At 44.9% G+C, this 24,210-nt stretch overlaps 1 protein-coding gene across 4 annotated transcripts; it reads right to left on the bottom strand.

The window, feature by feature from the left end:
- On the bottom strand, positions 1 to 22,043 carry LOC110521912 (splicing factor, arginine/serine-rich 19). Of its 4 annotated transcripts, XR_005040866.1 has the most exons (11): positions 21,832 to 22,043; positions 21,342 to 21,451; positions 21,164 to 21,243; positions 20,216 to 20,319; positions 16,313 to 20,083; positions 16,090 to 16,172; positions 7,217 to 7,498; positions 5,806 to 5,934; positions 3,164 to 3,202; positions 1,729 to 1,865; positions 1 to 845 (listed from the first exon to the last, which is right to left on the bottom strand). XR_005040866.1 is itself a non-coding variant. In XM_036968667.1 (10 exons), the coding sequence occupies exons 5-10, from the start codon at positions 19,974 to 19,976 to the stop codon at positions 1,848 to 1,850; spliced, it is 4,215 nt and encodes a 1,404-aa protein (XP_036824562.1). In that variant the 5' UTR covers positions 19,977 to 20,083; positions 20,216 to 20,319; positions 21,164 to 21,243; positions 21,342 to 21,451; positions 21,832 to 22,043; the 3' UTR covers positions 1,487 to 1,847. The 4 variants fall into 4 exon arrangements, 3 of the variants coding, with proteins under 3 accessions (XP_036824562.1, XP_021455539.2, XP_021455538.2); XM_036968667.1 differs by lacking the exon at positions 1 to 845 and having other exon boundaries at positions 1,487 to 1,865; XM_021599864.2 differs by lacking the exons at positions 1 to 845; positions 1,729 to 1,865 and having other exon boundaries at positions 2,649 to 3,202; positions 7,217 to 7,438; positions 21,832 to 22,042.
- Between the last annotated feature and the right edge of the window lie 2,167 nt (positions 22,044 to 24,210).

Consider the following 24,210-nt stretch of genomic DNA (forward strand, 5'->3'; position numbering starts at 1 on the left):
AAATAAAGTGGTGATCCTAACTGACCTAAGACAGGGAATTGTTACTAGGATTGAATGTCAGGAATTGTGAAAAACTGAGTTTATATGTATTTGGCTAAGGTGTACGTTAACTTCCAACTTCGACTGTAGATATTGCAACATAGTAGCCAACAAGGGGGCAGCTTGTGCAAATGCAATAGGGGAGTGATTGTTTCCTACAAGAGCAGAAAAGGTTCTCTCAAAGATCAAAAGATCTCTAGGCATCTTTGAAAAGACAGGGAAAAGATGGTCCTACATGCATTTTAAATCAGGATTGGAATAATTTTAGCCTACTTTGCTGTTGCTTACTTTACATTTTTGGCCTTGAGCTAGGCTATGGCGACTGCCCCTGATAGAAATGTTCTGTTTTCACATATGTAGACACTGGTTTCGTGCTGAAGATGAATAGGAGGTTGGGAAGTGTCCAAGTTCATACAAAAACACATTACACATATAGTGAGGTCTTGATTTTGTCTCAAGTAACGGTTAGCAAATTAGGTAAATTGAGAAAGCTCACTTTATTTAAAACGTCAATGCCAACTTGTAGATTTTTGCTGTATAGATAATGTATTTTGGATGTTTTCAATGCATTTCCAACACTTTCAGATAATTGTTAAAAAAATAAAATGATGCATTAAAATGTCAAAAAGTATATTAATCTGGGTAACTCTGACAGCCTTAATAATTATATACTTACATAGTGTAGAGGTGCTCTTGATGTTGCTTGAAGTTGACTCTTTTGGGACTGTTTCATTGGTTCCAATTCTGACTAGTCAAACACTTGTAGAGAAACTGACTGAGGTGTTCACTCACTAACTACCGGAGACCTGACAATGAAAGGAAAGAGGGTGTGCTGATATATCCAACACAGTTTACACATCCCAGGCATCCGACACACGTTGACACACCTTCTATAGCTTCAACTTCCAACATGATTCTATTTCTTGGGCGTCAACGAGTGACATTGTTTATATTTTGATTAGGACTTAAAATGAGCTCTAACCTTGTAGAAAATGGAACGTGTGAAACAATCAAGCTATACAGAAGACTTCATTTTCATTGGTTGCTTTCAACAGTCAGCTCTGACGTCACAAGTCATATGATTTCAATGTGTATTACCATTTTATTTGGTCTGTTTATTTACTGATAACACTAATAGAAAACAATGTAGACTCAGACTAAGCAGAGTAGTAGCATGAAATTGCACCTAAAAGAAGGACAGGTTAAAGAAGGATTTTTAAGCCTTGAGACAAGGAGTGTGTGTGCCATTCAGAGGGTGAATGGGCAAGATAAAATAGTGCCTTTGAACTGGGTATGGTAGTAGGTGCCAGGTGCACCGGTTTGTGTCAAGAACTGCAACACTGCTGGGTTTTTCCACGTGCAACAGTTTCCCGTGTGTATCAATGGTCCACCCCTCAAAGGACATCCAGCCAATTTGACAACTGTGGGAAGCATTGGAGTCAACATGTGCCAGCATCCCTGTGGAACGCTTTGGACACCTTGTAATTTCCATGCCCTGACGAATTGAGGCTGTTCTGAAGGCACAAGGGGATGTGCAAGTACAACTCAATATTAGGAATAATGTTTGGTGAACTCGGTGTCGGCCTAAGGTTTCATGCTTTTGGTTGATAAGGGAAGGGGATGGAACTGGGCCTTAATCAGTTTATCAACTTTTTGACTGACAGACAGCCTTAATAATTATATACTTACATAGTTTCGGAGGTGCTCTTGATGTTGGTTGGAGTTGACTCTTTTGGGACTATTCCATTGGTTCCAATTCTGACTGCCTGACTGGTCAAACAGTTGTAGAGATAAACTGACAGGAGTGTTCACCCACTAACAGAGACCTGACAATGAAAGGAACAAGCGCGATGATACATCCAACATAGTACACACATCCCAGGCACCCAACACGCGTTGACTCACCACATAGCTTCAACTTCCAATGTGTAAACTCATCAAGTCGCAGGGGTACTTCATTTTCATGGTTGCTTTTAACAGTCAGCTCTGACATCACAAGGCATATGCTTTCAATGTTTAAATTGATGTCCGTTTATTGACGGATATCCTGTGGTCATGGACTAGAAAAATTACTCACTAACACTTATAGAAACCAATAGAGACTCAAACAGACTTAGCACAGAGTAAGTGTCAAATTGCACCTAAAATCTATCTATGGCCAGTTTTGCAGTTCCCTACTTTAAATGGGTAGGGTAAGGATTGTGTGGAGGATAAAACTGATCCTAGATCTGCCTCTGTGTATGACAGAGAGGGATACACAGATGCGTATAATTACTTTAGGCTGGTGTTTACATTCTTACATAACTTAAACAGTACATACAGTATTTAAGCCTGGTTCAGAAACAGCATTGATAAAGAATCTATTACAAACAGTTCACTCAGTCAGTGACAAGTACGCTGCAAGCCTGTAAATCCATAGCTTGTAGGACAGTGACACCTTGCGTTCATTTATTTCGCTCTCTGCCTAAGCACTGATCAGAGTACAAAAACCTTCAGGGTTGGTTTCCCGGACACAGATTAAGCCTGGTCTTGGACTTAAAAGCGAACTCGCTTGTGCTCAGGAAACCGCACCTCAGAGTAGACTTCAAATAAAAGACGGGAACAGAAAATCAAGTGTCAAATCTCTATATTTAAACCAGCCGACCAACAACCTGACAGGTTTATACCACACAGAGAGAAAGGAGTTAGTGTAGTGTACTTACAGTATGTACAGTATGTGTGTGTGCGCGCACGTGTAAGTGTGTATGCATGTGTGTTCTGCATCGCTCCCATAACATTGTAATTTTTATTATTCATATAGTGCGTGTGTATATTTTGCGGATATCTACTCAATATTTCTGTACAGCAAGACACACAGGAGACGAGAGAGGGGGCGGTTACGAGTTTACATGGGGACAGCAAATAGGGAGGTGAATAAAACAAATGTCACTCTACGGCCTCAGTGGGCCCAGTCACGTGCAAAGAGTGGGCAGCAGAACCAATGGGAGTAGTGTGAGAGCGACCCCTTCTCCAATCAATAGGAGGAATCCATCTCTCTGTCCTCCCTCACTTCCTCATCCATCTTTCGACCGTGCTTCCTGAAGTACTTGTACCTCTGAACATAAAGCTTGACCAGGTTGCTCACCTTGACCGGGTTGATCTCTCCATTTCGACTGTGGCAGATCTGAGAAGCAGAGACAACCACACACAGGTCGGTATTAGTCATAAACACACTATATCAAATTGCTGTTAAACTAACTACACAGTAATTTCGCTAGGCTGTAATTACTTCCAATGTAACGTAATTACAACTTCCAATTGTTACTGTGTTGGAACATAGTTACATATTCTGCATTATAAACCGGGTAGTTTGCATCCTGGATGCTTATTTGCTGAAACAGTATTCCAGCCTTGTGTATATTAGACAATATAGCAACGGGTATGATGCAAAAATACTTGTTTACGGTCCTTTTTTTTAATGTTGTTTATAATAGCAGTAAGGCACCTCGGAGGTTTGTGGTATATGGCCAATATACAGTTTCGCGTCGAGCATAAGAAAAGCCCTAGGCCAATGCCGTTTTAGAGAATTTGGCAGTATGTCTAACTGGCCTCACACTGAACAAAAATATAAACATACAACAATTTAAAAGATTTTACTGAGTCACAGATCATATAAGGAAATCAATTAAATAAATAAGGCCCTAATATATGGATTTCACATGACTGGAAATGCAGATATGCATCTATTGGTCACAGATACCTAAAAAAAAAAAAAAGTATGGGCGTGGATTAGAAAACCAGTCAGTATTTTGTGCGACCACCATCTGCCTCATGCAGCGCGAGACATCGCCGTCGCATAGAGTTGATCAGGCTGTTGATTGTGGCCTGTGGAATGTTGTCACACTTCAATGGCTGTGAGAAGTTGATGGATATTGACGGGAACTGGAACACGCTGTCGTAAACGTCGACCCAGAGCATCCCAAACATGCTCAATGGGTAACATATCTGGTGAGTGTGCAGGCCATGAAAGAACTGGGACATTTTCAGCTTCCAGGAAATGTGTACAGATCCTTGCGACATGAGGCCATGTGTTATTATGCTGAAACATGAGGTGACGGCGGTAGATGAATGGCACGACAACGGGCCTCAGGATCTCAGTGTCTCTATTCATTCAAATTGCCTTCGAGAAATTGCAATCGTGTTAGTTGTCCGTAGCTTATGCCTGCCTATACTATAACCCCACCCCCACCATGGGGCACTCCATTCACAACATTGACATCAGCATACCGTTCTCCCACACAATGCCACACACGGTGTCTGCCATCTGCCCAGTACAATTGAAACCGGGATTCATCCGTGAAGAGCACACTTCTCCAGCTTGCCAGTGGCCATCGAAGGTGAGCATTTGCCCACTGAAGTCAGTTACGACGCCAAAACTGTAGTCAGGTCAAGACCCTGGTGAGGACTACGAGCATGCAGATGAGACAGTTTCTGACAGTTTGTGCAGAAATTCTTCGGTTGTGCAAACCCACAGTTTCATCAGCTGTCCGGGTGGCTGGTCTCAGACGATGCCGCAGTTGAAGAAGCCGGATGTGGAAGTCCCAGGCTGGCGTGGTTACACATGGTCTACGGTTCTTATGAACATTACATTCTCTGACAACAACTCTGGTGGACATACCTGCAGTCAGCATGCCAATTGCATGCTCCATCAAAACTTGAGACATCTGTGGCAGTGACAAAACGGCACATTTTAGAGTGACCTTTTATCGTTCCCAGCACAGGGTGCAACTGTGTAATGATCATGCTGTCTAATAAGCTTCTTGATATGCCACACCTATCAGGTGGATGGATTATCTTGGCAAAGGAGAATGCTCACTAACAGAGATGTAAACCAATTTGTGCACAAAATTGAGAGAAATAAGCTTTTTGTGCACATGCTATTTTTTTATATATATTATATTACAGCTCATGAAACATGGGACCAACACTTAACCTGTTGCGTTTATATTTTTGTTCAGTGTATTGGCCAATGTATCACACCCCCTCGGGCCTTATTGCTTAAATATTCTACACTCCCTCTGGCCTTATTGCTTAAATATTCTACACCCCCTCGGGCCTTATTGCTTAAATATTCTACACTCCCTCTGGCCTTATTGCTTAAATATTCTACACTCCCTCTGGCCTTATTGCTTAAATATTCTACACTCCCTCTGGCCTTATTGCTTAAATATTCTACACTCCCTCTGGCCTTATTGCTTAAATATTCTACACTCCCTCTGGCCTTATTTATGAAGTCTACTTCCAACAACTGCCAATACCTGTTTTGTGGAAATTCTATAAACATTCACAAACAAGTCAAAAGTAATTGTAATCGACACCACACCACTCAGTCTAGTAATTATGCCAATCTTTTAACATTGTGTTAGCCAATCTATTAAAATGTCACAAACAGGTTGTTATTCCTATGGAACAAAATGCACCTACACTCCATTACTGAGAGACACTACAGACTAAACCCAAAAGCCTGACCATTGGCGGAGCAGACTTTTTTGTTCCAGCCCAGCACTAACACACCTGATTCAACTGTTTATCAAGTCATTCATAGAATTAGGTGTTTGTTTTACACCATCGAATAACAAAGTTAACAACACTGTGCTAAGCCATGTAACACTGTGTGCCTAGCCACTTAATAACAGCGTACTTAAACCATGTAATAATACTAATAACATTGTGCTAAACCATGTAATAACAAGGTAAAGCAGGTTTATGGTTAGAGGGCTGGGTTACCTTGTGCACTGCCTTTCTCAGGATGTCCTTGTAGTCGTCCTTGTTGATGTCTTTACGCTGGTAGTAAGGCTTAATGGCCAGCTTCACCTCCTCCACCGCACGCTCCTGAGTGTGGAGCTTCTTCAGGTACTGAGAGCGAGAGAAATAAAATAAGAGGTGCAGTACTAGTGTTGCACGGTATACCGAAACGTCACTACCTTTCAGATACCAGAGCATGAAAAAATGTTTTGCAGTAGAATGTTACTTTCGGTACTTCTGTCAAATGTGTCTCACGGGTCAAGCCGTTCTTATCAGCGCAGTCGACCCCTTCTTATAGAGCGCACAGTGCCTGCTCCACTTGCTAGCCTTCACTGGGAGTCTGGGCTGCATTCATATAAGCTCCCACTCATACTAAACAGAAGTTAACAGACTTGAATAATGCGACAAGGCATGTAGATGTTGAAACTGTTAATTACTGATTCGCAAAACAAAGTCAATACAGACTAGAACCCTTTACAATGGAAGAATATACCGATAGTGTCCAGCTTTGTAGGCTAACTTTCCTTGCTAGGTGACAGCTAAAGCTAACATCAATTCACTACCCTAGACTTTGTTTGTGATGATATGCAAACTAAGGCATAATATTGATTTCATAGCTGATTGCCAATAAAAACTTTATGGATTCACTTATTCGGTCTCTTTCTCATCTCTCCAAAAGATGATCTATTGCCTCGTGAATGACATCATAACTCATTAAAGAGACAAACATTCTCGTGAAAAAAGCTACTTCTATACAAATGCTGTTGATGAACACAAAATGTGTCCCAAAATGGAAGGGAAATGGTTTGTCATCTGTAGCCCCATGGAATCACCCAAAAACAAGCTTGATAACTCAATGCATGCACACACTCCTATTGAATATGCATTCACCTGTATTGTGGATATGCAACAAATGTATTTACCATTGAAATAAACGATTACCATTATGTAGTTAATCATTTTTACCTAAGTCAAACTGATTGCATAATTGATTCATTAATGCATACATGGCTGTCTCTGAAAAAAATGTTTGTAAAAAAAATTTAAAAAAATAAAAATGCAAATGTGTTGATATTTAACTCAAAAGATGCCCAACGATTGAACAGAGCAGTAGCTGAGCATATTTGTCTGGATCATGTGCCTGGATCATGTGCCATTCTGTAACTTTGGCTAATATGCCTTTTTTTTTGCCTCGGTATCGTTTTGGTATTGAACATCGTGATACAAAACCTAGTATCATTAATGAAGTCAACATTCTGGTATTGTGCCAACACTATGCAGTACTGTACTGATAGTCAGATGACCTTATTCATTTCCACACACACACACACACACACATCAGTAATTGGAAGATATGAGAGTGGTAGAAAGACATGGTTTTTAATGGTGCTACCTTGTCAGGGTCCTTGCTCTCGTTGTCCCAGCCTATATCACTGGAGTCTCCGGACCCTCCCGAGAACCCAGAGGGCATGAGAGGGGGCGGGGTCTGGGCACAGCCACCACCCAAAGACATGCCATGGTGCAGGTGGTTGGGCTGGGTTTTGGTGCAGCCCACCAATGGGAGAGCGCTGTGCAGGATGAACTGAGCAGGGGTGGGGCCAGGGGAAGGAGGAACCTGGGAGGAGGAAGAAGGGGCATGCTGCGATGAATGGTTCTGATTGGTTTGGGAGAGAATCTGCAAGAGAGAGAGATGGAAGGTATGATGAGAAATGGTTGGTCAGATATCGAACACCTTCAAAACAATCCAAGACAAATATGTAACACGTATACAGTGCCTTCAGAAGGTATTTACCTCCTTTGACTTTTTCCACATTTTGATGTGTTACAGCCGGAATTTAAAATGGATTCAATTGAGACTTTGTGTCTACACACAATACCCCACAATGTCAAAGTGGAATTATGTTTTTAGAAATGAAAGGCTGAAGTGTCTTTAGTCAATAAATATACAACCTCTTCAGGAGGTGCAGGACCATAAATGTGCTTAACAAGTCACATAAGTTGCATTGACTCACTGTGTGCAATATTGGTTTTATTTTTTTTATTTCACCTTTATTTAACCAGGTAGGCTAGTTGAGAACAAGTTCTCATTTACAACTGCGACCTGGCCAAGATAAAGCAAAGCAGTTCGACACATGGAATAAACAAACAAACAGTCAAATAATACAGTAGAAAAAGTCTATATACAGTATGTGCAAATGAGGTAGGATAAAGGAGGTAAGGCAATAAATAGGCCATGGTGGCGAAGTAATCACAATATAGCAATTAAACACTGGAATGGTAGATGTGCAGAATATATAGAGAGTCGGCCTGAGAATGAATGAATGAATAAATAAGTGTGTGTGTGATAAATAAATAAAATATATATATATATATATATATGAATGTGCAAGTAGAGATATTGGGGTGCAAAGGAGCAAGATAAATAAATACAGTATGGGGATGAGGTAGTTGGATGGGCTATGTACAGATGGGCTATGTACAGATGCAGTGATCTGTGAGCTGCTCTGACAGCTGGTGCTTAAAAGCTAGAGAGGGAGATATGAGTCTCTAGCTTCAGTGATTTTTGCAGTTCGTTCCAGTCATTGGCAACAGAGAACTGGGAGGAAAGGCAGCCAAAGGAAGAATTGGCTTTGGGGGTGACCAGTGAGATATACCTGCTGGAGCACGTGCTACGGGTGGGTGCTGCTATGATGACCAGTGAGCTGAGTTAAGGCAGGGCTTTACCTAGCATACTTGTACATGACCTGGAGCCAGTGGGTTTGGCGACGAGTATGAAGCGAGGGCCAGCCAACGAGAGAGAACAGGTCGCAGTGGTGGGTAGTGTATGGGGCTTCGGTGACAAAACGGATGGCACTGTGATAGACTGCATCCAATTTGTTGAGTAGAGTGTTGGAGGCAATTTTATAGATGACATAACTGAAGTCGAGGATCGGTAGGATTGTCGGTTTTACGAGGGTATGGTTAGCAGCATGAGTGAAGGATGCTTTGTTGCGAAATAGGATGCTGATTCTAGATTTAATTTTCGATTGGAGATGCTTAATGTGAGTCTGGAAGGAGAGTTTAAAGTCTAACCAGACACCTAGGTATTTGTAGTTGTCCACATATTCTAAGTCAGAACCGTCCAGAGTAGAGGTCGAACCGATTAATCGGAATGGCCAATTAATTAGGGCCGATTTCAAGTTTTCATAACAATCGGAAATTGGTATCTTTGGGCGCCGATTTTTTGAATTTATATATATATTTTTTTTTATACCTTTATTTAACTAGGCAAGTCAGTTAAGGACACATTCTTATTTTCAATGACTGCCTAGGAACGGTGGGTTAACTGCCTCGTTCAGGGGCAGAATGACAGATTTTCACATTGTCAGCTCGGGGGATCCAATCTTGCAGCCTTACAGTTAACTTGTCCAACGCAATAACGACCTGCCTCTCTCATTGCACTCCACAAGGAGACTGCCTGTTACGTGAATGCAGTAAGCCAAGGTAAGTTGCTAGCTAGCATTAAACTTATCTTATAAAAAACAATCAATCATAATCACTAGTTAACTACACATGGTTGATATTACTAGATATTATATAGAGTGTCCTGCGTTGCATATAATCTGACTGAGCATACAAGCATCTAAGTATCTGACTGAGCGGTGGTAAGCAGAAGCAGGCGCGTAAACATTAATTCAAACAGCACTTTTGTGCATTTTGCCAGCAGCTCTTCGTTGTGCGTCAAGCATTGCACTGTTTATGACTTCAAGCATATCAACTCCCGATATGGTGTAACCGAAGTGAAATGGCTAGCTAGTTAGCGCGCGCTAATAGCGTTTCAAACATCACTCGCTCTGAGCCTTCTAGTAGTTGTTCCCCTTGCTCTGCATGGGTAACGCTGCTTCGATGGTGGCTGTTGTCGTTGTGTTGCTGGTTCGAGCCCAGGGAGGAGCGAGGAGAGGGACGGAAGCTATACTGTTACACGGGTAATACTAAAGTGCCTATGAGAACGTCCAATAGTCAAAGGTTAATGAAATACAAATGGTATAGAGGGAAATAGTCCAATAATTCCTATAACAACTACAACCTAAATCTTCTTACCGGGGAATATTGAAGACTCATGTTAAAAAGGAACCACTAGCTTTCATGTGTTCTCATGTTCTGAGCAAGGAACTGAAACGTTAGCTTTCTTACATAGCACATATTGCACTTTTACTTTCTTCTCCAACACTTTGTTTTTGCATTATTTAAACCAAATTGAACATGTTTCATTATTTACTTGAGGCTAAATTTATATATTTTAAGTTAAAATAAGTGTTCATTCAGTATTGTTGTAATTTTCATTATTACAAATAAATTGTAAAAAATAATTTAAAAAAAAGAAAATAAATATTTAAAAAAAATCGTCCGATTAATCGGTATCGGCTTTTTTGGTCCTCCAATAAATCGGTGTCGGCGTTGAAAAATCATAATCGGTCGACCTCTAGTCCAGAGTAGTGATGCTGGACGGGAGGGCAGGTGCGGGCAGCGATCGGTTGAAGAGCATGCATTTAGTTTTACTTGCATTTAAGAGCAGTTGGAGGCCACGGAAGGAGAGTTGTATGGCATTGAAGCTCGTCTGGATGTTAGTTAACACAGTATCCAAAGAAGGGCCAGAGGTATACTAAATGGTGTCGTCTGTGTAGAGGTGGATCAGAGAATCACCAGCAGCAAGAGCGACATCATTGATGTATACAGAGAAGAGAGTTGGCCCAAGAATTTAACCCTGTGGCACCCCCATAGAGACTGCCAGAGGTCCAGACAACAGGCCCTCCGATTTGACACACTGAACTCTATCAGAGAAGTAGTTGGTGAACCAGGCGAGGAAATCATTTGAGAAACCAAGGCTGTTGAGTCTGCTGATAAGAATGTGGTGATTGACAGAGTTGGTAATCTGTTTGTTAACTTGGCTTTCGAAGACCTTAGAAAGGCAGGATAGGATAGATATAGGTCTGTAGCAGTTTGGGTCTAGAGTGTATCCCCCTTTGAAGAGGGGGATGACCGCAGCAGCTTTCCAATCTTTCGGAATCTCAGACGATACGAAAGAGAGGTTGAACAGGCTAGTGATAGGGGTTGCAACAATTTCGGCAAGATAATTTTAGAAAGAGAGGGTCCAGATTGTCTAGCCCGGCTGATAATAGCATTTAACATTATTTTTGAATTACTTCATCTCTGTAACCCACACATACAATTATCTGAAAAGGTCCCTCAGTCAAGTAGTGCATTTCAAACACAGATTCAACCACAAAGATCAGGGAGGTTTTCCAATGCCTTGCAGACATTGAATATCCCTTTGTGCATGGTGAAGTTATTAATTACACTTTGAATGGTGCAGCAATACACCCAATCACTAAAAAGATACAGGAGTCCTTCCTAACTCAGTTGCCGGAGAGGAAGGAAACCCCTCAGGGATTTCACCATGAGGTCAATGGTGATAAAAAAAGCTTTTTAAATCCCTCCCAATTTCGATCTTGTCTCATTACTGCAACTCCAACGGTTTCGGGAGGCGAAGGTCGAGTGATGCGTCCTCCAAAACATGACCCGCCCGCTTAACTCAGAAGCACCAATGTGTGGAAGGAAACACAGTTCACCTGATGACCGAGGTCTGAAGTCTGACAATTTTTTGGGACTTCCTCTGACACCGCCTAGTATATACAGTGGGGCAAAAAAAGTATTTAGTCAGCCACCAATTGTGCAAGTTCTCCCACTTAAAAAGATGCGAAAGGCCTGTAGTTTTCATCATAGGTACACTTCAACTATGACAGACAAAATGAGGGAAAAAAAACCCAGAAAATCACATTGTAGGATTTTTAATGAATTTATTTGCAAATTATGGTGGAAAATAAGTATTAGGTCACCTACAAACAAGCAAGATTTCTGGCTCTCACAGACCTGTAACTTCTTCTTTAAGAGGCTCCTCTGTCCTCCACTCGTTACCTGTATTAATGGCACCTGTTTGAACTTGTTATCAGTATAAAAGACACCGGTCCACAACCTCAAACAGTCACACTCCAAACTCCACTATGGCCAAGACCAAAGAGCTGTCAAAGGACACCAGAAACAAAATTGTAGACCTGCACCAGGCTGGGAAGACTGAATCTGCAATAGGTAAGCAGCTTGGTTTGAAGAAATCAACTGTGGGAGCAATTATTAGGAAATTGAAGACATACAAGACCACTGATAATCTCCCTCGATCTGGGGCTCCACGCAAGATCTCACACCGTGGGGTCAAAATGATCACAAGAAGGTGAGTAAAAATCCCAGAACCACACGGGGGGACCTAGTGAATGACCTGCAGAGAGCTGGGACCAAAGTAACAAAGCCTACAATCAGTAACACACTACACCACCAGGGACTCAAATCCTGCAGTGCCAGACGTGTCCCCCTGCTTAAGCCAGTACATGTCCAGGCCCGTCTGAAGTTTGCTAGAGAGCATTTGGATGATCCAGAAGAAGATTGGGAGAATGGTATATGGTCAGATGAAACCAAAATATAACTTTTTGGTAAAAACTCAGCTCGTCGTGTTTGGAGGACAAAGAATGCTGAGTTGCATCCAAAGAACACCATACCTACTGTGAAGCATGGGGGTGGAAACATCATGCTTTGGGGCTGTTTTTCTGCAAAGGGACCAGGACGACATATCCGTGGAAAGGAAAGAATGAGTGGGGCCATGTATCGTGAGATTTTGAGTGAAAACCTCCTTCCATCAGCAAGGGCATTGAAGATGAAACGTGGCTGGGTCTTTCAGCATGACAATGATCCCAAACACACCGCCCGGGCAACGAAGGAGTGGCTTCGTAAGAAGCATTTCAAGGTCCTGGAGTGGCCTAGCAAGTCTCCAGATCTCAACCCCATAGAAAATCTTTGGAGGGAGTTGAAAGTCTGTGTTGCCCAGCAACAGCCCCAAAACATCACTGCTCTAGAGGAGATCTGCGTGGAGGAATGGGCCAAAATACCAGCAACAGTGTGTGAAAACCTTGTGAAAACATTTGACCTCTCATTGCCAACAATATAACAAAGTATTGAGATAAACTTTTGACCAAATACTTATTTTCCACCATAATTTGCAAATAAATTCATAAAAAATCCTACAATGTGATTTTCTGGATTTTTTTTCTCATTTTGTCTGTCATAGTTGAAGTGTACCGATGATGAAAATGACAGGCCTCTCATCTTTTTAAGTGGGAGAACTTGCACAATTGGTGGCTGACTAAATACTGTTTTGCCCCACTGTACATTCGTGCAACGATTGTGCTTTTTCACAAATGCACTTTTGTTAAATCATCCCCCGTTTGTGAAATTGGCTGTCTTTGTTAGGAATCACTGCATGTACTCTGACTGCATCGCACAGAACGCAGGAGAAGTGACACAATTTCCCTAGTTAAAAGAAATTCATGTTAGCAGGCAATATTAACTAAATACACAGGTTAAAAAATATATAGTTTTGTATTGATTTTAAGAAAAGGCGTTGATGTTTATGGTTAGATACACATTTGTGCAACGACAGTGCTTTTTTCACAAATGCGCTTGTTAAATCACCTGTTTGGCGAAGTAGGCTATGATTCAATGATAAATTATCAGGCCCCGTATCGATTATATGCAACGCAGGACAAGCTAGATAAACTAGTAATATCATCAACCATGTGTAGTTAACTAGTGATTATGTTAAGATTGATAGTTTTTTTTATAAGATAAGTTTAATGCTAGCTAGCACCTTACCTTGGCTCCCTTGCTGCACTCGCATAACAGGTAGTCAGCCTGCCACGCAGTCTCCTCGTGGAGTGCAACGTAATCGGCCATGATCGGTGTCCAAAAATGCTGATTACCGATTGTTATGAAAACTTGAAATCGGCCCCAATTAAATCGTCCATTCCGATTAAATTGGTCGACCTCTATTCCGCATCATTGGACCACTTCCATATTGAGCGTGTCACTGGTACTTCCTGCTTTAGTTTTTGCTTGTAAGCAGGAATCAGGAGGATAGAATTATGGTCAGATTTGCCAAATGGAGGGCGAGGGAGGGCGTTGTACGAGTGTGTCTCCATGTGTGGAGTAAAGGTGGTCTAGAGTTTTTTCCCCTTTGGTGACACATGTGACATGCTTGTAGAAATTACGGAAAATGGATTTAAGTTTGCCTACATTAAAGTCCCCGGACACTAGGAGCGCCGCTTCTGGATGAGCATTTTCTTGTTAAGTGCGATCTTAGTACCAGCATCGGTTTGTGATGGTAAATAGACGGCTACTAAAAATATAGATGAAAACTTAGTCGACTTGCTTAGTTAAATAAAGGTAAAATTAAAATTGACACAAAACAAATTGTGTTGTCTACAGCTTATCATGAGGTACTCAACCTCAGGCGAAAAATATCTCAACTTCCTTAATATTAGACATCGTGCACCAGCTGTTATTGACAAATAGACACACCACCACCCCTCTTCTTACCGGATGTAGAAAAACCGTTTATTATCCGTGTTGTCGTTCAGCCACGACTCGGTGAAACATACGATTTTATAGATCGTCTTGAACAGAGCTCATCCAGCTCATCAAACGCATTAACCTGTAGTGACGCCCAGCCCGTGAACGGGACCGTTATCATCATCATCTGACACTAATCAGCATAACGCAACGGACATAAATCTTCCTGGAAAATATTCCTATTCATGAAAATCACAAGTGAAATATATTGGAACACAGCTTAGCCTTTTGTTAATCCCTCTGTCATCTCAGACTTTCAAAATATGCTTTACAGCCAATGCTAGACAAGCATTTGTGTAAGTTTATCATAGCCTAGCATAGCATTATGCCTTGCTAGCAGCAGGCAAACTTGTCACGGAAATCAGAAAAGCAATCAAATTAAGGGCCTCCCGGGTGGCGCAGTGGTTAAGGGCGCTGTACTGCAGCGCCAGCTGTGCCATCAGAGTCCCTGGGTTCGCGCCCAGGCTCTGTCGTAACCGGCCGTGACCGGGAGGACCGTGGGGCGACGCACAATTGGCCTAGCGTCGTCCGGGTTAGGGAGGGATTGGTCGGTAGGGATCTCCTTGTCTCATCGCGCACCAGCGACTCCTGTGGCGGGCCGGGCGCAGTGCGCGCTAGCCAAGGTTGCCAGGTGCACGGTGTAGCCTCCGACACATTGGTGCGGCTGGCTTCCGGGTTGGATGCGCGCTGTGTTAAGAAGCAGTACGGCTGGTTGGGTTGTGTATCGGAGGACGCATGACATTCAGCCTTCGTCTCTCCCGAGCCCGTACGGGGGTTGTATCAATGAGACAAGATAGTAGCTACTACAACAATTGGATACCACGAAATTGGGGAGAAAAAGGGATAAATTCAAAAATAAAATAAAAAATCAAATTAAATCGTTTACCTTTGAAAACTTCCAAAGTTCATCACTCACGAGACATCCAAAGTTCATTTTTTCCCAAAATATTATTTTTGTTCTTCACATTTGGCTGAGAAATCGCCCGGAAATTGCGGTCACCACAACGCCGAAAAATATTCCAAATTAGCTACATAATATAACCAGAAACATGGCAAACGTTGTTTAGAATCCATCCTCAAGGTGATTTTCTAATATCTATTCGATAATATGTCCGTCGGGACAATTCCTTTTTCTCTAGGACCGATTGGAGTAATGGCTACCTCTGCACTTTACGCGAGAATCTCTCTCGGAGCCACCATGTGACCACTTACGCAATGTGCCCCCATACGGCTATTCTTCAACAGAAATGCGTAAAACTACGTCACAATGCTGTAGACACCTTGGGGAATACGTAGAAAGTGTAAGCTTGTTGATGGTACATTCACAGCCATATAGGGAGTCATTGGAACGCAGCGCTTTCAAAACCTGGGGCACTTCCGGATTGGATTTTTCTCCTGCAACATCAGTTCTGTTATACTCACAGACAATATCTTTACAGTTTTGGAAACGTTAGTGTTTTCTATCCAAAGCTGTCAATTATATGCATATTCTAGCATCTTTTCCTGAAAAAAAAATATCCCATTTAAAACGGGAACGTTTTTTTTCCAAAAATGAAAATACTGCCCCCTAACACCAAGAAGTTAACACTTTTTGGTTACTACATAATGTGTTATTTCCTTGTTTAGATGTCTTCACTATTATTCTACAATGTAGAAAATAGTCAAAAGAAAAGAAAAACCCCGGAATGAGTAGGTGTGTCCAAACATTTAACTAGTACTGTATATATATCCCCACACTGATAACGGAATATAATTAATCAAAGACACACACACCTGGCTGGTAGCATGGATGAACTCCTGGGCTTTGGCTCTACTTGCGATATTGGCCTCTTCCATCTTAAACAGCAGAGCTGTCACTGAAATACAGAGAGCATGGGGTTAGTAAAACCTTATACATATTATATACACTTCATAGTAGCAACAGGAATACACAAAAACGTACCAAAACTGCACCTGTTGACATTATTATAAGGAATGCTACTGACAAGAGACTTACATGCTAAAACTCCTCCGGCCGTGCAGTCCACTCCTGTCTGCAGACTCCAGGGGAGGGTAGGGGCAGCAGGAGGGGGAGGTGGGGGCGGTGGCAGCTTGTTTGCCGAGGAGGAAGAAACAGAAGAGGAGGAAGAGGAGGAGGGGTCTGTGGAGGAAGGAGGAAGGGAAAGCGAGGCGAGGGCAGAGACAGATGAGGAACAAGGGGGTGAGGCCAGGGATTTGGGGTCTTCGTCTAGAGGGAGTGGCTTAATGTTGGAGGGGCCGTACTGTGAGAGGCCTCCCCCCTGGGACGAGGGACTGGAGGGGGACAGGTTGAGGGTGCTCTGGGTCTGAGCGGGGCAGTCCTCGGGTAGGAAAGAGGGCTCAGGAGTCTTACAGCTGCTGTCCACTGTCTGAGAGTCGGGAGATGACTCCCGAGCATCACGCGAAGTGGTGAGGGAGGGCGGAGGGGTGTGGGGGGGTGAGGAGGACGGGGGGAGGACACTGGTGGAAGAGGATGATGAAGAGGATGAGGAAGGGGTTGGACCAGCTGGACCAGAGTGCGGACTGGAGGGTTTAGCCCCCACTCCTGATTGGATGTCGGAGGAAGACCCACCCCAGCCGCCGCCCTCAGAGCTACAGTTGGCTATAGCACCATCCACGTCCGTCAAACCGCTGGCTAGGCCTTTCTCTCCCCGCGTCTTCTTTGCTAGCCGCCTCCTACGCTTGGTTGCTAGGGACAATGAGGGCGAAGACGCCGAGGAGGATGTGGAGGTGGTAGAGCTGGGCTTGGCCTTCTTGGACTTCAGCGCTGCCACCGTGGGATTAGCCAGCAAGGAGGAAGGTGGAACGGCCAGGGAACTGCGTTTGCCCACCTTCCCCAGGTCCTTGTTGCGTCCACTCAGCAATAGAGGCTCAGAGCACGGCTTGAGGAACGGAGATCTGCTCTCATTGTCCCTCCTAAAGACCACGGCAATGGAGCCTCCCACCACCGGCCCCCCAGAGCCCCCTACTGGCCCGCCCACCCCGAGGAGCTCCATGCCCAGCTTCCCCGAGCCCACCGGGCCGCCCGTGGTGCTGCTCACACCCTCGCGCACCAACACTGACACTTTGGACTGCAGCTTGGCTTTCCTCCCACCTCCACTTAATTTCTTGGACCTGCCAGACCGACCAGACTCTTTCTTTCCTCCTTTTTCCCCACGCTCTTTCTCCTTCCCTATCTTCCGCCCTCGTTTGGCCGAGGGGAGGGTGGCTGGGGCGGAGGCCAGGCCGGGGGTGGCCTGGGTTGGGGAGAGTGAGGAGGTGGAGAGCTCCTTACCTTTAGGTCGAACCGAGGAGGAAGACTTGGACTGACCAGCTTTCTTGCCCGTTCGTGATTTCTTCTTGAAGTGGTGGCGTCCAGGTTTGGTAGCAGTCTTGGGTTTGGCGCTGAGGGCAGCGGGTTCCAGAAGCTGGGGAGGAGAGTCTTCTATAGTGGGGTAGTCTGAATCCAGAGCCTCCCCGTCCAGAGAATGCATGTCTATCTCCAGTTTGTCTGAGAAGTGGTCCGAGTCATAGCCATGGTAATGTGACGGCGGAGAGAGGGAGAGGCTCCCACGCCGGCCAATGCTGTCTTCTAACTCTTCGTCCGAGCGCCGACGGCTCTTCTTCTTCCTCTTGTGGGGCTTTTCGGAGCCCTGAGAGGGGCTGCGGGGGGAGGATGGAGCCAGCGGGGGGGATCCGGGGAGAGTGGTGGTGGTGGTCGTGGTGACCGTGATGGTGCGCTTGATGGCGAACAGGTCAGAGCCATTGAGATCCTGGATGGATGGCGGCACCACGGGTCGACCATCTCGACGTCTCTCCCTGTCCCTTTCTCTGTCCTGGTGCCTTTCTCTGTGCCTTTCTCTGTCCTGGTGCCTTTCTCTGTGCCTTTCTCTGTCCTGGTGCCTGTCCCTTTCCCGGTGCCTTGGTTCTACGCTTCCTTTGGACCTCTTGGAGCTGCCTCTTTCTCGGCTGGTCGATTTGCGGACGCGGTCTCGCTCTCTTTCCCTCTTTATCCGGCTAGAGTCTCCATCCCTCTCCCTTCTCCGGGTGTCATCTTTCTTTCTGTCCTTGTCTCGATCACCGTCTCGTTCCCCAACTCTGTCTCTGTAGCGGTCTCTGTTATTCTCTCTGTCTCTGTCTCTGTGTCGGTCCTCTGAAGTGTTTGACCAGGAGCGGCCCCCGTGGGCCTGCTGCGCTGAGGTGTTTTGTGAGCGGGGGCGTACTGAAGATTCCGGGGTGCTCCGTCGTCTCTTCTTCCTCTTCCTGCTGTCGCTTCTGCTGCTCCTCCCTCTCTCCTTCTCCACTTTTGTTTTCTTCTCTTTCTCACTCCGCCGCCCCCTCTCCCTGTGTCTTTCCTTCCTCTCCCCACCATTCTCTCTACCACCATCCTTTTCTTTCATTTTCTTCCTCCTCCTCTCCTCCTCCTGCTCCTCCTCCCCTACCTTGCACTCCTTTCGCTTGCGCCGCTCCCTCTCCATGGAGCTCTTGCGGCTCTTGTCCTTCTCGGCAGTGAGCGGGGAGGGGGCCAGAGGGACGGTGTGAGGAGACGGTGGGAGGTGCTGAGGCGAGCGGGAAGAGGGGAAGGAGGAGCGGTATCTCGCATTACGCCGGCTGACCAGCTTCCTCCTCAGATCTCCTACCCCGACCACCACCAGCTCCTCCTCCTCTTCTTCCTCCTCCTCATCCATGGGCTCCCCATCCTCCCTGCCAGGCATCACCAGCCCCGCCCAGTCCCCCTCAGCCCGCACCGACACAAAGCTATCCCCGTCCAACACCCTCAGGATCCTCTCCGGCTTGGCTCCCCTGTGGAGGAAAGGACTGCCAGAGGAGATGGGGAGGACGAGAGGAAGGACTCCTTCCCGGCCTCTCTCCTCCCTCTTTCCTCCGTCCCTCTCAGTGGCCCCAACGATCTCACCCTCCTCAATCTCAGAGTGGTCCGAGTGGTTCGCCTTCTCTCTCCTGTCCCGTACTTTCACCCGGGGCTCTTTGGTTCGGTCCAGCCTCCTCCGAAGGGGGAGAGGGAGGGAGCGCGGTGAGAGCGGGGGAACAGAGAGAGCATCCGTGGAGTCTGGAGGAGCATTGTCTTTCTCCTCTCCTCCTGTCCTCCCCGTCTCTACCTTCCTTCTCTTCCCTCTAGCATTGCTCCCCTTGCTGCTCACGCTGTTCCCTCGCTCCCTCCCTCCCCCCGTCTCACACTCCTCTTCCTCTCTCTCTGAGGGGGGAGAGCCGGTCGGATCAAAGGGGTCGTACTTTTCCCCTTCCTCCTCCGCCGCTCCTTCCTCTCTCTCTCCTTCCGTGGGGTGAAATGGGTCGTAAATCTCAGTCTCGAGCTCTTTTTGTCCGTTGGTGCCCACACGGGGTGAGAGGCATAACAAGGGATCTGAGGAGGAGAACGAGGGGTCAGAGTGAGAGGGGGGAGCCACTGAGGCAGAAGTGGAGGACACCACATCACCCATCATCATGCTGTTGGCACTTCCCTCCTGGATATCATTGTTGTAGCTGGTTGCCACGGCACCAGGAGAGGAGGATGAAGAGGAAGGTGGGGAGGCGGGAGAGGAGGAAGATGTGGAGGAGGGCAGGGGGCTCTTGGCAGTTTCTGTGATCCCGTGAGGAGGAGGGACATCAGGCATCCCTTTAAGGCATGGGATTTGAGTTAAGTCCATGGCCAGGATGGGAGCTGGGCCTGGGGTAAGCTGTAGTCCAGAACTCCCTGGAGCCTGGGGTTGTGGGTGGAGGATGGATACTGAGGGTCGGGGATCAAAGAGCAACCCTGAAAGATGAGACAAGAAATGTTAGGCCTTTATCAACCACCTGGGGCCCACAATCTGTCAAGAGTGTGTGTGTGTGTTTGGGGGAAGTAGAGTACTGTATGTGTGTATTAGAGTTGGTACAAAGTATTTACCTGTCTTCCTGCTGCCTATACCAGGGGCGACAGTGGACAGGATACTGAGCAGTAACGAGCCTTCCACTCTCACCTCAGCTGTCAACTCCACTTCAAGGTCAGAACTGGAATACAAATACATCACTCATGAAACCACGCACAGTGGAACTGGCACATCTAAATTCCCTGTTATGCAATTCATTATATAGGGTGTCTCACTCTCCAATACATTTCAGCTGACTTTTCACTGACATCCTCTCCTTAGTCAGGCATGTGATTTTGGCCCCAATTTAGCTGTCCCAGACAAGTTTGAAATCGGAGACAAAATACCCATGGTGTTGCCTACTCAAAGCTCGCAGCTGTCACCGATGCTTGTTTAATGTGAGCGAGTCAGGGAAGAAATCTGAGGGCTACAGATCCGTCTATGAGACATCCCGATACGTTCTAAAATGTTGGATTTTATTGTCAGAAAATCTGCAATGCTCTTGCAGAGTGACATGTTTAACGAACGACAAGTTGAGAACGGTGATCAGCAAAAGCCAATGAGATCCTACCAGTGATGATGTATCACATCAGCCAGAATGTGTACAGGAGCGATGACTACTACTAGCATGCATTTGTACTTGCCTTTAACCAAAGCATCAAATCATTACAGCTCTGAAGTGGGACAAGCAATGTTACCCAATTCTAAATGTATTGGCTTGACATTTCAACTCTGTATGGCAAGCGTGAATGTCTGACTGAAAACGTTTATGAGGCGGCTTTGAGCCACTGCTCGTTCTAGCTAATCTAATTTACATATTTTTCGTGAGACAGTGTGGTATCGCGAATCCTCACGACCAAGGGAATAATTTCATAAGTGTGAGACCCCCGTCTCTGCCTCTTCGTTTAGTGTGTGCACCACTACGTTGGCAGGACAAAAAAATACAGGAAAGATTTTAAAATTAATGTAGCGTAGGCCGGCATTACCTGCCGAGGAGATGCTGTGGATAGCAGTGAAGAGAGACCAGGCAGGAAAGTGTTTCGGGGGTTGCAGTAATGGCAGCTCCCTATATGAAGGGGACAGACAAACACACACATTAATAGCTGCTACAGTCAATGGAAAAGCTTAAAACACACACACACACACACACACAATAACACTCACCAGTTCGCTAGGCTCGTCATCTGGGTTCTCCGTATCACCTTGGTAACACCTCAACCTCGTCCTACTCCTTTCTTCATCCTTCTCTGTTTCCTCTTCGCTGGAGTCTTTGTCTGATGATAAATAACTTAAGTCAAATAAAATGTTGAAGAATCTTGCAGTGTCGTGTGTGACGATGTTAGCTAGCTAGCTATCTAATTAGCCATTGCATTAACTGGAAGTGGCAAGCTAACGTTAGCTGTTGCAAAATACCTGGATCAGGCCGCACTCTCGTATGTTGCTTGCAACACCAGTTGACCTGGCTGGTAAACTACAAACGAACTAAACTAGTAAATACACTTGATCACTGAAACTAGTTATAATCGTCACGTTTTCACTGGAATCAGATTCGTCGCTAGCTAGCCAGACCTGCCAGAAATAGCAGTAACGTTAGCTAGCTAGCCAGGTTTGCTAACGTTAGCTATCCTCCTAGCTACACCGGTCAAATACATACCTTAGATCCAGTTATATGTTTTGTCCGTTTAAATCCACAATCTTCAACTAACCGTTATTTTCTAAAACGTGACATTTACGTTTAAAATACAGTATTAAAGGTTGAGATATTGTTAAAAGCACATTAAGAGGCCCATCCCATCCATCGCCGACATTTTACTTCCCTTCACTTGAAACAAGGGCCGACGGGAATTGACGTTTTTCGTTGATCGGGCTAATTTTGGGGATGTCTTCTTCTTCAACGGCGGTTGGCATCCAATTTGTTTCATTACCGCCTCCTAATAGACTGGAGTACAACTCCCTTATACTTTACTTGAAAAAGAAAAATGTACTAAATAAGTACCCTACCATATAACACTATGCTCACAAATTTCTAAATTATATTAAATCAAATTAACACCCCCCCTACTCCACTAATTGAATGTATGTATTCCTACCTCATGTCATCACACTGAAAGGATGGGACATCACCACTTAACACATCCTGTAACTCTTCTGCTGTCAAGTCTCGCACACCCAAATACTTCTCTGCAGCTGCCACCACAACCTCAATTTTCTGAGACTTCTGATCCATCCCTGCAGTACAATTAATAACCATTGCTATAAATGCTAAAAATCCAATCTTACTGACAATTAACACAGTCCACTACTTTCCCCAATACTACACATTCCTTTGTCTCATGCCCTTCTGCACATTTTTCACACCTTGGACCCTTCCTTCTACAAACTGCTGCCACATGCCCATAAGCTTGACAACTGTAACATTTTAATGTATTCGGCACGTACAGGATAACTCATATATCCTAACTTCACTTTGTCAGGCTTCAAAACTCAAAAGAACAGACAAGGACTCTTCTGTTTCCCCACTCTCACCACCCTATCTGTGTCGCATCAAACGACAAGCATCACATAAACCGGGAATCTTTGCCCCCTAACATTTACAGTGGGGCAAAAAAGTATTTAGTCAGCCACCAATTGTGCAAGTTCTCCCACTTAAAAATAAGAGAGAGGCCTGTAATTGTCATCATTGGTACACCTCAACTACGACAGACAAAATTTGAAAAAACATCCAGAAAATCACATTGTAGGATTTTTTATGAATTTATTTGTAAATTATGGTGGAAAATAAGTATTAGGTCACCTACAAACAAGCAATATTTCTGGCTCTCACAGACCTGTAACTTCTTCTTTAAGAGGCTCCTCTGTCCTCCACTCGTTACCTGTATTAATGGCACCTGTTTGAACTTGTTATCAGTATAAAAGACACCTGTCCACAACCTCAAACAGTCACACTCCAAACTCCACTATGGCCAAGACCAAAGAGCTGTCAAAGGACACCAGAAACAAAATTGTAGACCTGCACCAGGCTGGGAAGACTGAATCTGCAATAGGTAAGCAGCTTGGTTTGAAGAAATCAACTGTGGGAGCAATTATTAGGAAATGGAAGACATACAAGACCACTGATAATCTCTCTCGATCTGGGACTCCACGCAAGATCTCACCCCGTGGGGTCAAAATGATCACAAAAACGGTGAGCAAAAATCCCAGAACCACACGGGGGGACCTAGTGAATGACCTGCAGAGAGCTGGGACCAAAGTAACAAAGCCTACCATCAGAAACACACTATGCCGCCAGGGACTCAAATCCTGCAGTGCCAGACGTGTCCCCCTGCTTAAGCCAGTACATGTCCAGGCCCGTCTGAAGTTTGCTAGAGAGAATTTGGATGATCCACAAGAAGATGGGGAGAATGTCATATGGTCAGATGAAACCAAAATATAACTTTTTGGTAAAAACTCAACTCGTCGTGTTTGGAGGACAAAGAATGCTGAGTTGCATCCAAAGAACACCATACCTACTGTGAAGCATGGGGGTGGAAACATCATGCTTTGGGGCTGTTTTTCTGCAAAGGGACCAGGACAACTTATCCGTGTAAAGGAAAGAATGAGTGGGGCCATGTATTGTGAGATTTTGAGTGAAAACCTCCTTCCATCAGCAAGGGCATTGAAGATGAAACGTGGCTGGGTCTTTCAGCATGACAATGATCCCAAACACACCGCCCGGGCAACGAAGGAGTGGCTTCGTAAGAAGCATTTCAAGGTCCTGGAGTGGCCTAGCCAGTCTCCAGATCTCAACCCCATAGAAAATCTTTGGAGGGAGTTGAAAGTCCGTGTTGCCCAGCAACAGCCCCAAAACATCACTGCTCTAGAGGAGATCTGCGTGGAGGAATGGGCCAAAATACCAGCAACAGTGTGTGAAAACCTTGTGAAAACGTTTGACCTCTGTCATTGCCAACAAAGGGTATATAACAAAGTATTGAGATAAACATTTGTTATTGACCAAATACTTATTTTCCACCATAATTTGCAAATAAATTCATTA

Source organism: Oncorhynchus mykiss, chromosome 30 (assembly GCF_013265735.2).
Source record: "Oncorhynchus mykiss isolate Arlee chromosome 30, USDA_OmykA_1.1, whole genome shotgun sequence".
NCBI classification, from domain to species: Eukaryota; Metazoa; Chordata; class Actinopteri; order Salmoniformes; family Salmonidae; genus Oncorhynchus; species Oncorhynchus mykiss.